At 39.4% G+C, this 13,908-nt stretch overlaps 1 protein-coding gene across 1 annotated transcript in view; it reads left to right on the forward strand.

The window, feature by feature from the left end:
• Window positions 1-856: 856 nt before the first annotated feature.
• The window catches only part of LOC111143583 (ring finger protein 11), a 41,064-nt gene continuing 28,012 nt past the window's right edge, over window positions 857-13,908 (forward strand). The window contains exon 1 of the mRNA XM_022497408.1: window positions 857-1,237. Within this exon, the coding sequence (XP_022353116.1) occupies window positions 1,115-1,237 (123 nt within the window). The 5' untranslated portion in view covers window positions 857-1,114. The remainder of the gene's footprint in view (window positions 1,238-13,908) is intronic.

A 13,908-nucleotide genomic window follows, 5' to 3' on the forward strand; every position in this document is an offset into this window, starting at 1 on the left:
CAGTGGGAACAGTCTTCTAAGATAACCAAAAGTACTTTATTTAGTTGGCCTGGAGTTTAGAATATTTGAGGGGACAATGGTGCTAATGAGTTAGGGGAAGTAGTCAGAGTTGTAAACCATATAAGAATACTTAGTCATAGCAGTCGTAACAGTTTTGGGAAGCCATTGAAGGTTTTAAATGGAGGATTTGATTTATATTTTAAAAAGATTATTCACCTGTGCAAATAGTGGATTGATTCGTTAGTGAGCTTGGGTGTTTTTCTGAAAGAATAAAGGGGAAAAGCCATTTAACATTTTACCCAAGGGAGTGACACATTCAGAAAAGGGTTTATAAATAGATCACTTGGCAGAAGGCGGTGAGAAGACTGTCAGAACGGTGCACAGGTAAGAGCAGAGACAAGCGGGGAGGGAGAGAGAAGTGGAAGTGAGGAGGCACGGGAGACTGGAGAGGGATTTCTGAGACAGGTACCGTGCCAACTGTCAGAGAGAGAAGCAGAAACTGACGCGGCCCCAGGAACAGCTGCCGGAGGCGGGGAGGGGGGCGCGGCCGCGTAGCCGGAGCCGCCTACGGCTCCCAGCGCCGGGGGCGGGACCAGAGCACGCACGGCGGCGTGACGCAGGACCGCAGCTGGCCTCGTTCTGGCCGCCGCCGCCGCTTTGAGGCGGAGTAGGATGAGGCCCGCGGCCGCGGCTCCGGCGTCGGCAGGGGCAGCAGCAGCTGAGGCAGCAGCTGAGGCAGCCGCGACGGCCGCGCCCCCCCCTCCTGACCTGGATTAGGCCCAGCAGCTCCGTGGCCGCCGCCGCCCCGCGGGGGGGCGGGGTGGGGAAGTGCTTCGTCTCCCCGCCCCCCCCCCCCCCATTGCCGCCTCGCAAGAGGCAACGGCCGCGACCCCAACAGAGCCCGCGGCCCAGCCTTGAGCCCCCAAGTCCGGGGGCTGGCATGAGTGGCCCTTCGGCGGCACCGGGGGGCGGGGGAAACGCCGCCGCCTGAGCCCCGGCCTGCTGTCCGACCCCACCTCGCTGACCGAGGCTGACCGAGGCTGACCGCGGAGCGTGCGAACGACCCCGCCACTGCTTTCTTCTTCCCGCAGATCACACATTCTAGCCCCGGAAGATGGGGAACTGCCTCAAATCCCCCACTTCGGATGACATCTCCCTGCTTCACGAGTCTCAGTCCGACCGGGCTAGTTTTGGCGAAGGGACGGAGCCGGATCAGGAGCCGCCGCCGCCATATCAGGTAGGGGAGGGTGTGTGTAGGGAGGAGGGGGTGCGAGGAGTAGTGGCAGCTCCCGGCCGAGGTTGAGGGGGCTTCGGGGCTGTCACTGCTCCTGGCCTCTGCAGGGCCTGGCCTGGGGGGCGTCGACCCCCTTACAGCAGGGACTGAGGGTGATTGCTCCCCATTCCTAGAACAGGGGAGATCCTTCACCTCCCTTCAGAACGATGTGGGGATGGTATTCTGTCTTTGAGTTCTAGGATTCTAGTATGTGAACATATCCCCTTGGCCAATGACTGGTGGTTCGCTTGTGGAATTTGGGAATGACATTTTTCTGCCTTTATGTCTAAATCGTGTAGTCTGAGCTGTGAGGTTTGGGGATGATTTCCTCATCGCGCCGCCAACTGGATTATGGGTTCTGGATAGGTGGTTGTCCCCCCACCCCATATATATTGTCATGTATGATCATCCTCTCCTCCCTCCCTCTCCCTGTACCCTGTATGTTTATGTTAATTGGATCTGGTAGGTGTTCATTTCTCCTACATGAGAAAAGATCTTCAAGTGGTGATTTTAGTCCCAGCGACATCAAGAGTTGTTTATATATATATATGTATGTATTAATTTTAATCCCTCCTCCTTTTGCTCCACCCCTATGACACACCTTTTAAACGCGCTGATTCAATAAAACTTGAGTATCTTGAACTTCGGAAACCTTTAAACCTGACTTAAATGCCTTCTGTTACTCGTGGTTCTCCCTTTGTATCAAAGACTTGCTCCTAAACAATTTCATTGCTTTTTGTACTGCAGTCATGGGTCCCGTACATTTTTGCACAATTAATAAAAAGCTAAGACCTCTTGAACTCAAAACAGATATGAAGATGTTATAATCCATAATATATATAAAAACCTTTCCTTTATCTTTCAGTTTTCAATGATACTGGTTAAAAACTTTTTTCCAGAGGGGCTTGGATAGTTAAGTGGCTTAATTATTTTCCTGAAGGGGGTTTAATTTTCTAACTGGGCAGTCTCCTTTGTTTTTTCATGTGGTGACATCATTATCTAGTGTTATTCTTTTCTCATTTCTTTGTAAACCAGTGTCTCATCGCACCAGAAAAACCTGATCACATATGTTGGTTTTCTGAATAAAACCCTCAGGGTCCTTTCATACATACCAATAAAGTTCAGTCTTAATTGTGGCCTACAGAAGCCTCCATGATTTATCTTTCATATTGTGTATTCCAGGCCTACCAAATACACAACTGTTCTCATATCTCTTTGCCTTTGCTCCAGCTGCTCCCTCTGCTAGGATTCCTTCCCCCGAGGTCAGCCAGGTGAACATCTAATCCTCTTTAAAGACTCGGCTTTCCTATCACCTCTCTCCCAAATCTCTATATTCTTCTCCCTCCTGCTGTAAATCCATCATTCAGTTGTTTGTGTACCACCCCCCCTCTTCCATAAGCCGCATATAGAACACTTGGGTGTTATGTATGTTTCATCATTAAGGCATTTCCTTCTTCCTCCAGTGTAAGCTGCTTGCTGGGATGGACCTGTGTCACCTGTTATGCTGTTATGTCCCCAGTATCCGGCTCATAGTAAATACTTGGTAACTTTTAGGATAAATGAAGACTATAAGACCTTGAGGACAAGGACTATGTCCTCAATGCTTCGTGAAATTATTGGCACTGAAATGTTGAATGAATTAGTGAATTTGAATTCAGTACCATGTGTTTTAAGTTTACACACCTGTTTCTTCCAAAAATTGTCACAGGGTAAGTCTTTTCATCTTTCTGAATCTTTGAAGCAAGCAAATTGTTTATATTTCACTCTTCATTTCCCTCAATTATTATAGGACAATATCTTATTTCAGTTTCATGAGCAGATTTTTTTAGAGGTATGATTTTTATTTCAAAACCTCCTTCCATGCTCCCTAATCCTTTCCAGGCAAATTGAATATTTTAACTGCCCTTTTTCTGTTACCCTTATGATAATACAGTGTAAGGATAACTAGAATTTTTGGGAATTGTATTTGCTTTTTCTAGAAGAACTAGATGATAATGAGAATTTTTTTGGTATCATGAAGGAACATTTTTTTGAAACATGTTTATTTGTGACAGTGGGACTTTTTGTGGTTGCTCTTTCCTGAAGTGAATGACACAGATACTGATAAGCAAATTTGGTATCAATTGAAAGAAAATTTTAAAAATGGGAGCATTAAAAGAAAAAGCTTCATCTCCTCCCAAAGGAAATAAGATTTATTAAAATGATTAAATGATCTGAGAAACACCACGGGAATAATTTATATTTTCAGTGGACAGAAGTTAGCACTTTTTTATTCAAAAAAGTATATAATTAAAAGAGCTACAGGAATAATAGCTTATTTCTTTAAAGAATAGTCTCAGCTGCGGTAGGATTTTTAAAAATTTCATAAAGGGAATAGCTGATTATAAAGGAACACACTAAGTATTTTTCTGTAGTGGGTTGTTAAAAGATGGCCTTTGTTTTTATGTTGCATGATGTACAAATATGCCAAGAGCTCTATATAGTAAACTTCTAAGTTCTAGTTATTTCCTGTTAGCAGGATCTGACAGATTTGTTTTAACTTAAGCTTAAAAAGTAAAATGCTGAGGGGCACCTGGGTGGCTCAGTGGGTTAAAGCCTCTGCCCTCGGCTCAAGTCATGATCTCAGGGTCCTGTGATCAAGCCCCACATCGGGCTCTCTGCTCAGCAGGGAGCCTGCATCCTCCTCTTCTCTGCCTACTTGTGATCTCCGTCTGTCAAATAAATAAATAAAATCTTAAAAAAAAAAAGTAAAACGCTGAGCCATTATGGTTAAAGTTTATAGGAAGTACCTGTTTCTTTCCTGTGTTTCGTCAGTATCCTCCTAACTGGTCTCAGTGTGTTCACCCTTGCCTTCCTTATAGTCTGTTCTTAACGCAGCAGTCATTCTGGTAAAAGAGATCATGTCACTTAGCTCAGCCTTCTTTGGATCCTCATTTCATGTGGATCCTTATTTCATTTATAGTAAAAGCCAAATTCCTTAGTGTCCCATAAACCCTACATAATCTATATACCCCTACACATAACCTCTCTTGACCCATCTCTTACTACTCTTCCCCTGCTGGCAACCCTTTTAGCCTCTCTGGCCTACTTGTTCCTAGGATACTCCAGGACCTTTGCTCTGGTTGTTTTTATGCCTGGAGTAGTCTTCCCCAGGTATTACCATGGCTGACTCCCTTACTTCCCTCAAGTCTACTCAAATGACACCTTCATAAACCCTTTGTGAACACCCTATTTAAAATTACAACCTGCCCTAACACCCTGGAATTCTTCCTTACCCTGTTCTATTTTTTTCCCCACGGCATTTATCAGTTTCTAACAGTCTTTTTACTTATTATGTTTATTGCTTATTATCTGTGTTCTCCCACCACGGCTCAGCTCCTTGAGGAAAGGAGTTTTTTTTAATTGTTGAACAGTAACTTGCACACATTAGACACTCAGTTATTGGTTGAATGAATGGATTTCTTTTAAATGAATTAATATATTTGAGGCCAATGCAATTTAATGTTTTGTAAGAACTATGCATCTTCCTAGTGCCTTCTTTCCTTTAGTATGGATCGTTTTTAAGGAATCAATCCTAGAAATCAAATTTCAGAATATTAATATAGGAATTGGTTTAAAGTAATTATAAAATAATTTAGGTTTTTTTTAAACTCTGTATATATAGTCTATAACAAAATGTTTATTTTATGAGAAAGTATTTGAATCTTTGTCCTTAAAGAAATGGGAGGAAAGAGGTTAGAGCTTTTTTTGAATTATAAGGTAAAAACAAAGAAATTGGGCACACCCTCTACTCTGTCCTTCCTGAATGTTTGAAAAGAATACAAAGGAAATCTGCCCATCAAGGGTGGTCTTAGAGGGAAGATAAACCATGAAAGGCTGGAGGATGAATGTCCATAAGAGGAAAGGCCAGTTGGTTACCCAGTGCTGAAAGAAATGTGTGAACAGGTTGAAGGACCTGAGTGGGGTACTGACACTCTTAAGTCCCACCCCTCCCATTTGTCATAGGCTATTTCAAGAATAGCACTTTGTTAAAAAGAGCTTAATATTCATTGAACAGCAACAAAAGCCACTTTATAGTATTTCTGTGTACTGTGTCTGTTTATATAAATACAAAGATTGGAATTTCAAGTTTTGTAGTAACTATGTAGTTTGAGATTTACTGATCTCTTCCTCCTGTCCTATACTTTGTGATTAATTCATTTGGGATTTTAAAATCAAAAGAAGATAAGTTAATACAGCAGTGAGTGCAGGTGTAGCTCTGGTTTTGGAGTCAGATGGATATGAATTCAAATCCTGGTTGTCAGTTACATGAATACGAAGAGTTTATCAGATTATGTTGTGTGTTGAGGAATTTCTTTCATGAATAACAAAACATTTTGGATATTTCAAATTGTGACTGAATAAAGGTTCAAGGTTTCCTATAGAACTCATTAAAAGTAACCTTTCTTTAAGTCTAGAATGTAATAAAATACTTATTTTTAACTATTTAAAGCTGTAATAATAATAATACCTTGTTTTTTTTTAATAACTATGAAAAATTCGAGTATATGAAGATTTTTTTATGTATTATGTTTTCTCTACCTTTTTGGTGGAAATTACTTCAATCCTTATTTTGCATATCTTCATCTTATTAAGTTATTTAACTTAAAATTCCCTTTGTGTGAAATTTTATCCCTCGCCTCTTTATGTTCTGTCTTTTCATAAAGGTGCAGATCAGGTCCAGCCTCTTTAATAAAGCCTCCCCTGGCCATTTTTGTTATATTTTTGTTTGTAGTATTTATCTGGAAATCATATTGCATGATTAATTAGCTCTTAGTGCTTTAACAGTGATTGTTTTTCCAGATTACGATTTTTTTAAAAATGAGAATGATGTGGGGGCCCTTGGGTGGCTCAGTCACCTTAGCATCCAGCTCTTGATTTCTGCTCAGGTCATGATCTCAGAATTGTGAGAGTGAGCCCCACTACAGGCTATGTACTTGGTAGGGAGTCTGCTTGAGATTCCCTCCCTTTGCCCCTGCCCCCACTCTTGGGTGTGCACTTTCTCATAAATAAATGAGTCTTTTTTAAAAATGAGAATAATGTCTTAAAAAGATATTTTAAAAATCTCTCAGTTGAATGTAATGGCATCCTGCACATTGTAGATCCTAGTGCCTAACTTAGAACTGTGCCTTCTCTCTCTTACAGTTAGCACCATGATTGAGGTCCTTATTACTTCTCATGGTAACCTAATTGATGTCTCCTCTCTTCCCCATTCATTTCATTCCTCAGTGCTTGATAAATCTCTCCAGATCAGATCCCTTTCCTCTTAATCCTTAATGATTCTTCATGACTTATTACTGAAGGTCTCTATATTAGCAATCAGAATCATGATCTGGCTACTTACGTACTTTTACAGCTTTTTTGTAGTCTTGTATACAACTTATACGCTAGTCAAATATATTCTATATATGCCTTCTGCTCCAGCCTCCGCCTTTGTTCTTCGTTCACATTGCCCAGAATTCTTTTCCCATAATTGTTCCCAGTATAGGTTCAGAGTTTCAAGGTCCAGCTTCTATACCATGACTCCATTTCTGATTTCCCCCAATTTGAATAACATAGTAATCTGAACTCCTTTAGCACTTTGTTTACCATTCTTAGGACACTTTACCCTTCCTGTTTGATTTTATTTATAACAATGTCATATCTCCTCTGCTAGGCTCCAACTCTGATGATTCAGCTTTGCATTGCTAGAATTATGCTTTTCACATAGCAGGCACTCAAATAGAATAAATGTGAAAATCAGTTAATTGCATTTTTCTGTAAGAGTGTGAAATTCTGTGGTTCTTCTTGCATCTATATAAATTGTCCCAGAATCGTGGGTTTTTTTGGTTCTTTTTTGTTCTATTACTTCTTATTTATAAAGTACATGAGTTTTTTCATTTGAGTTTGGTTTGTGTTCTATAGTTCAGCTTGCCTTGTTTTTGTTTTTTCTTATTTGTCACCATTGTTGCAGGGGTTTAATTTATACCTGAAACCCACTCTGGATGTCCTTTAATTAAGGCTGATTCTTTGCCATTAAGAATGTATGTACCATTAAGAGTAGGACAGTTTGTGTGTCAGTGTTTAATTCTAGAGCTAATTATAGGGTAACTTAAGAAGATAGGGGTAATGAGTTACTTGGTGCATAAGATCTGAGAAATTGACTTCCTTAAAATATTTTTTAGCTAATACTTTCTAGAAATCTCCGTATTTTATTGTAAAAATTTGATCTATTAAAATCTTAATATAATACTTTGGGTAGAATGAAATTCTTTTTTTTTTTTAAGATCTTATTTGGCTTCTAAATAGAAAAACTGTCACAAAATGACTAGTATAGGTTCTCTCTGACATTTTTCTTCAACTTGTGCCACTTTTTCTCTTTTGTCTTCTGTCTTTACTGTGTCTTAGCCAAGTTAAATTCTGTAAATGAGGAGGGGAATGAAAGATAATTGTAAATAAACGTTACAAGTTATATTTGTCATCTTGCCAGGAGCCATTTTTGAATATAATTGTCTTCTATGTATAACCTTCCTTCAAGCAAAGAGGATGATGTATTTCTGTCCTGTATTCAAATAGATTATTAAAAAATAGGCTGTAACAAGTAATTTATAGAAGTTGATTCCTTACCAGTAATAAATATTTATGATAATAGTATGCTCAGAATTCAGGATTTTTGCAATTGTGATATAAATGAAGTGGTGGAGATACTAAGGACTTAAAGTTGAAATGTGAATGAAAGATATAAGGAAAAACTGGCTAATAGACAGCCAGAGTCTATGTTTTTGATGGCAAAAGCGATTGCTGCATGTAATTGAAAAGTAAAGTGATAAGGGAGAATTAAATATATTCGACTCTTGGATAATCTGCCTGACCTTTTGATTTTGATATTCAGTTTGGCTTTATGGTATGTTGCTTTTGAAGTCTTAAGAGTTCCTTATTTTAATGGATCAAGAATACTTTTTTTTTTTAAGATTTTATTTATTTATTTGACAGACAGAGATCACAAGTAGGCAGAGAAGCCAGCAGAGAGAGGAGGAAGCAGGCTCCCTGCTGAGCAGAGAGGAGGAAGCAGGCTCCCTGCTGAGCAGAGAGCCGGATGCAGGGCTCCAGGGCTCAATATCAGGACCCTGGGATCATGACCTGAGCCAAAGGCAGAGGCTTTAACCCACTGAGCCATCCAGCCCCCGCCCCCCCGGCCTTTTTTAAAGATTTTATTTATTTATTTGACAGACAGAGATCACAAGTAGGCAGAGAGCCAGGCAGAGAGAGAGAGGGAGAAGCAGGCTCCCTGCTGAGCAGAGAGCCTGATGCAGGCCTTGATCCTAGGACCCTGAGAACATGACCTGAGCCGAAGGCAGAGGCTTAACCCACTGAGCCACCCAGGTGCCTAAGAATACTTTTGAGTTCAGTTGGATATGAATGCACATATACCTATCCTGTAATTATATAGCCATCCTGGAGTGTGCTACCAGAGGCCAGTTGAGTAATTAATTATCTTGTAACTTAATCCAGAGAGCATACAGTAAATTAGCTAAGGTATATGAAAGTGTGGGAATGAAGAAAGCAGTTCTCCAGATATATTTGTTACTTAATTTGTTGAAAATTTTCTGAATTCTTATGAAACTGAATGGCTTTAAGAAGAGTGAAACTTTTATAACTGACACAGTAAGTTAAAATGACATGTAATTTTTTATGACTTTAATTATTATTTGTGGGGGGAAAAGCAGTTTATCATAAACTGAGTAAGTAAGGCTTTAGGATAGAAACCAGGATCCTCCATAACCATTTTCTGCTATCAATCAGCAAGTTCATATTAGGCACCCAGGGGAAAGGAAAACAAGCCCTTTACCCCTAAGGAGCTACCATTTTAGTTAAGGGGATGAGATTAATGTATATGCATGAACTGTTTATTAGTTTGGTATGAAACGGTATATAATTAAGTATCAAATTGCTGTAGACTTTTGAAGTTGGGATCAATTTGTGACAGGGCAGTGAATCAGAGATTTACTTTTTAGCTTCTGAAGACTAAGTGAAGTCGTACATGAACATCAGTGTAAGAAAGGAATAAAAGCAAAAGAGCTTGCCCTGATTAAACTGTGAGTGGGGGAGCTTAGATCCAAAATAGTAATCAGTAAGTGAACATGAATTTTGAGTTTTATAATCTTGTACATTGAAATGTAGTAATATATGTGTGTTTAAATAAACCTTACTGATTATGTACAATGAAGGGTATATCTTTAACACTATAACTAGAAGTAGCTTAACTATGTAGTCCAGTGAACTTTTCTATATTATAATTACCATCAAGATATAGCCTATTTCCAACCCCCAGAGTCTTCCTCATATGTCCTTCAGTAGTCAGTACCCTGTCCCCAAAGATAACCACTGTTCTGACCTTATCACCATACTTGTTTTGTCTTGTTTTGAACTTAAATAGTTCAACATTTTGTGAAATTCATTTATATTTATGTAGCAGTAGTTTGTTTTTCATTGCTGTACAGTATTCAATTGTATAGATACACATTTAACTTTTTTTTCTAATTTTTCTAATGCAGTCTACTATTGATGTATACTGGCTTCTTTTAGCTTTTGGTTGTATAAATCTGCTTTGACCATTCTTTTTATGTACATATCATACACACTACTTATTTTGGGTACATGGTTTTTCCCACAATATTTAATTACAGAAATTCTCAAAAATAAAGAGAAATTGACAGAATTTTTTGAACATCCATATTTCTGTGACTTAGATTCTATACATTTTGCTGTATTTGGTTTAACACTTTATCAGTCCATCTTATTTGTTGATGTATTTCAAAATAAATTGACAGTTTTCCAAAGTGATTCCAGCAGCTTATACTCCTATCAGCTATGTAGTTCTAATTGCTCTGCATCCATACTAACACCTAGTATTTCTACATCTACATTTCTACATACTAACACTTTGCATTACAGTCTCTTTTATGTTAGACATTTTGATAAATGTTTAGAAGTTTTTCATTGTGGCTTTTTTTTTTTAAGATTTTATTTATTTGAGAGAGAGCACAAGTAGGGAGGAAGGGTAAAGAGAGAGGGAGAGGCAGGCTCCCTGCTGAGCAGGGAACCTGATGGGGAACCCAGTCTCAGGACCCTGGGATCGCAGCCTGAGCCTAAGGCAGACACTTTACCGACTGAGCCACCCAGGTGCCCTCATTGTGGTTTTAACTTGCATTTCCCTCATGGGAATGCATACCAATGTGCATACTAGTATATGGTCTTTTGTGACTGGCCTCTTTCACTTAGCACAATGTTTTCAGAATTCATCTGTGTTGTAGCATGTATTAGGACTTCATTCCTTTTTATTGTTAAATAGTCCATTGTCTAGTCTACCACATTTTGTTTAGCCATTGTTCAGTTAATGAACATTTGGGTTTCTGCTTTTTGGCTGTTAGAATGCTGCTAAGAACATTTGCATACAAGTTTTTATGTGGATGTGTTTTCATTTCTCTTTGGTGTACACCTACTAGTGGAATTGCCATGTCATGTAATTCCATGTTTAACCTTTTTTTTTTTTTTTTATATAGAGAGATCACAAGTAGGCAGAGAGGCAGGCAGAGAGAGGGGGGAAGCAGGCTCCTTGCTGAGCAGAGAGCCCGATGTGGGGCTCGATCCCAGGACCCTGGGATCATGACCTGAGCCGAAAGCAGAGGCCCTAACCCACTGAGCCACCCAGGAGCCCCCATGTTTAACCTTTTGAGGAACTACCAAACCATTCCCAAATCACTTTCACCATTTTACACTCCCACCCCCAGTGCATAGGAGTTGCACTTTCTGTACATTGGTTGCCAAATCTTATTATCTTTTTTATTATAGCCATCTTAGTGGCTACAAAGTGGTATCTCGTTGTTTTGATTGCATTTCCCTAAAGACTAATAATGTTGAGCATCTTTTCATATGCTTGTTGGCCATTTGTGTATCTTCTCTGGAGAGGTATCTATTCAAATCCTTTACCTATTTTTAATTGAGCTGTTTTTATTATTGAATTGCAAGAGTTCTTTATATATTCTAGTCCCATGTAAGGTATGACTTGCAAAAGTTTTCTCCCCTTTTGTGTTTTTTGTTTGTTTGTTTTTTTACTTTTTTGGTGGTGGTATTTGAAGCACAGAAGTTATCTTATGAAGTCCAATTTATTCTTCTGTTGTTTTGAGTTTTTGATGTTGTGTCTAAAAAAAAGTTTTGCCTGATCCACAGTCACAAAGATTTACTCTTGTGTTTTATTTCTGGTTCTCACATTTTAGGTACAGATCCATTTTGAGTTAATTTTTTTTTTTAAGATTTTATTTATTTATCTGACAGATCACAAGTAGGCAGAGAGGCAGGCAGAGAGAGAGGGGAAAGCAGGCTCCCTGCTGAGCAGAGAGCCCGATGCGATGTGGGGCTTGATCCCAGGACCCTGGAATCATGACCTGAGCTGAAGACAGAGGCTTAACCCACTGAGCCACCCAGGTGCCCCCATTTTGAGTTAATTTTTATGTAAGGCCCAAATTTATTCTTTTGCAAGTGACTATCCTATTGTTATAGCACCATTTGTTGAAAAGAACATTCTTTCCCCATTGTCTTGGCATTCCTGCCTGAAATCAATCATCCATTAATGCAAGGGTTTATTTCTGGACTCTTCAGTTATGTTCCATTGATTTTTATGTCTATCCTTAATGCTAGTACTACACTAATTCTGTAATAAGTTTTGAAATCAGAAGTGTGAATTTTCCAACTTTGTTCTTACTCAACATTGTTTTGACTATTCTTGGTCCCTTTTAATTCCATATGAATTTTAGAATCAGCTGTCATTTTCTGTAAATAAGCTAGCTGGGATTTTGATGTGACCACATGAACCTTTTGTTTGTTTGTTTGTTTTAAATGAACTTACATTGAAACATCATTATCTTCCAAAGTCCATAGTTTGTATTAGGGTTTGCTCTTTGTGTACACTCCGAGTTTGAATAAAGGTATAATGAGATAGATCCACCATTATAGCATCATTCAGAATAGTTTCCCTGGCCTAAAAATCCTCTGTGCTTTACCTGTTCATTCCTCCCTCCTCCTAACCCCTGGAAACTACTGATCGTTTTATTGTCATCATAGATTTGACTTTTCCAGAATGTCATGTAATTGGAATCCTACAGCATAGGGCCTTTATAGATTGTCACCTTTCATTTAGTAATATGCAATTAAGGTTCCTCTGTGTCTACCCATGGTGTGATAGCTCATTTCTTTTTGGCACTGAATAGTATTCTGTGGTCTTGATATACCACAGTTTATCCTTTCACCCACTAAAGGACATCTTGGTTGCTTTCAAATTTGGGTACTTATGAATAAAGCTGCCCTGAATATCCACTTGTAGGTTTTTGGGTGGACAGAAGTTTTCACCTCCTTGAGGTAAATACCATGGAACACAGTTGCTAGATCAGATGTGGTAAGAGTTTGTTTAGTTTTGGAGGAAACTGCCAAATTGTCTTAGAGTGCCTGTGCCACATTATATTCCCACCAGTGGTGAGTAAGATTTCTTGTTGCTCCACATTTGATATTGCCAGTGTTTTGGATTTTCCCATTCTAATAGGTGTAGAGGGGTATGTTTTGTTTTAATTTGCAGTTCACAGTGCCTCTTGGTGTCATCCTCCTTCACTTTAGGTGGGACAGGATGGCAAGAGGGAGATGAGGTTGTATATTTCCCTTCCTCCATGTAATAGGCTAAAGCATTTGGATTTGAGTATTTCCATTTGTTCAGATAGGTTAGGCTCTGGTAAAACCTCTGCAGGTTGGCTCTGGCAAAAGTTTCTCCTGAGTGCAGGCCTCCTTTTCCCTCCCCGTTAGAAGCATGGGCTGATTTTTCTCCTGATATGTTCTGTGAGGACCTGGTAGAGCTCTTGAAGATAGAAGTGGTGCTAGATAGAGGTGCAGATAGACGTGGTGGTAGAGCTCTTGAAGATAGAGGTAGTGGCCCTCAGTCTTAACTCAGTCTTGTCCATATTGAGCCTCCAGCTGTCTGTCAGTTACAGTGCAGGTTTTCCTACCCCAGCACTGGTTCTGCTCATGGGTTTCTGCTCTGGTAAGTTTTGATTTTCTGTATCCACTTGTCTGATTTGTTGTTGTTGTTGTTGTTGTTGGAGTGATGTGGCATTGGCAGTTTGTAAGCTCCTTACATGCCAGACCAGAACCTAGACTTTCTTAATTTTCATAATCTATGAAAGTGAATATTATTCCATCTTCTAGATAAGAAACAGCCCTAGCAACAGAGCCAGGCACCTGTGAGATTTGAGCTTTAGACAGTAGAGGTATTTGTACAGCATGGCAAAGGAACAGTGGAAGAATGAAAATGTAATAACACCAGATTTGGCTCACAGGCAATCATAACATGGAGTCCATTTCTAGTAAAGTTAACCTGTCTGGAGAATGGGATATTGGAATGAAGTGGCTTTAACAGTGATAGTTGAGGTAATGAGACTCCTTTATAATGAAGTGAGTCTTCTAAAGATATTTTGTAAATACTGTAAAGGTAGGTTTCATATAACACAACAATGTTCTGCTAAATTGACAAAAATACCTCTGTGCTTAACATCTATTTTATCATTTGAGGATAA

Source organism: Enhydra lutris, unplaced genomic scaffold, assembly GCF_002288905.1.
Source record: "Enhydra lutris kenyoni isolate GAN:26980312 unplaced genomic scaffold, ASM228890v2 scaffoldscaffold9, whole genome shotgun sequence".
In the NCBI taxonomy this organism is placed as follows: Eukaryota; Metazoa; Chordata; class Mammalia; order Carnivora; family Mustelidae; genus Enhydra; species Enhydra lutris.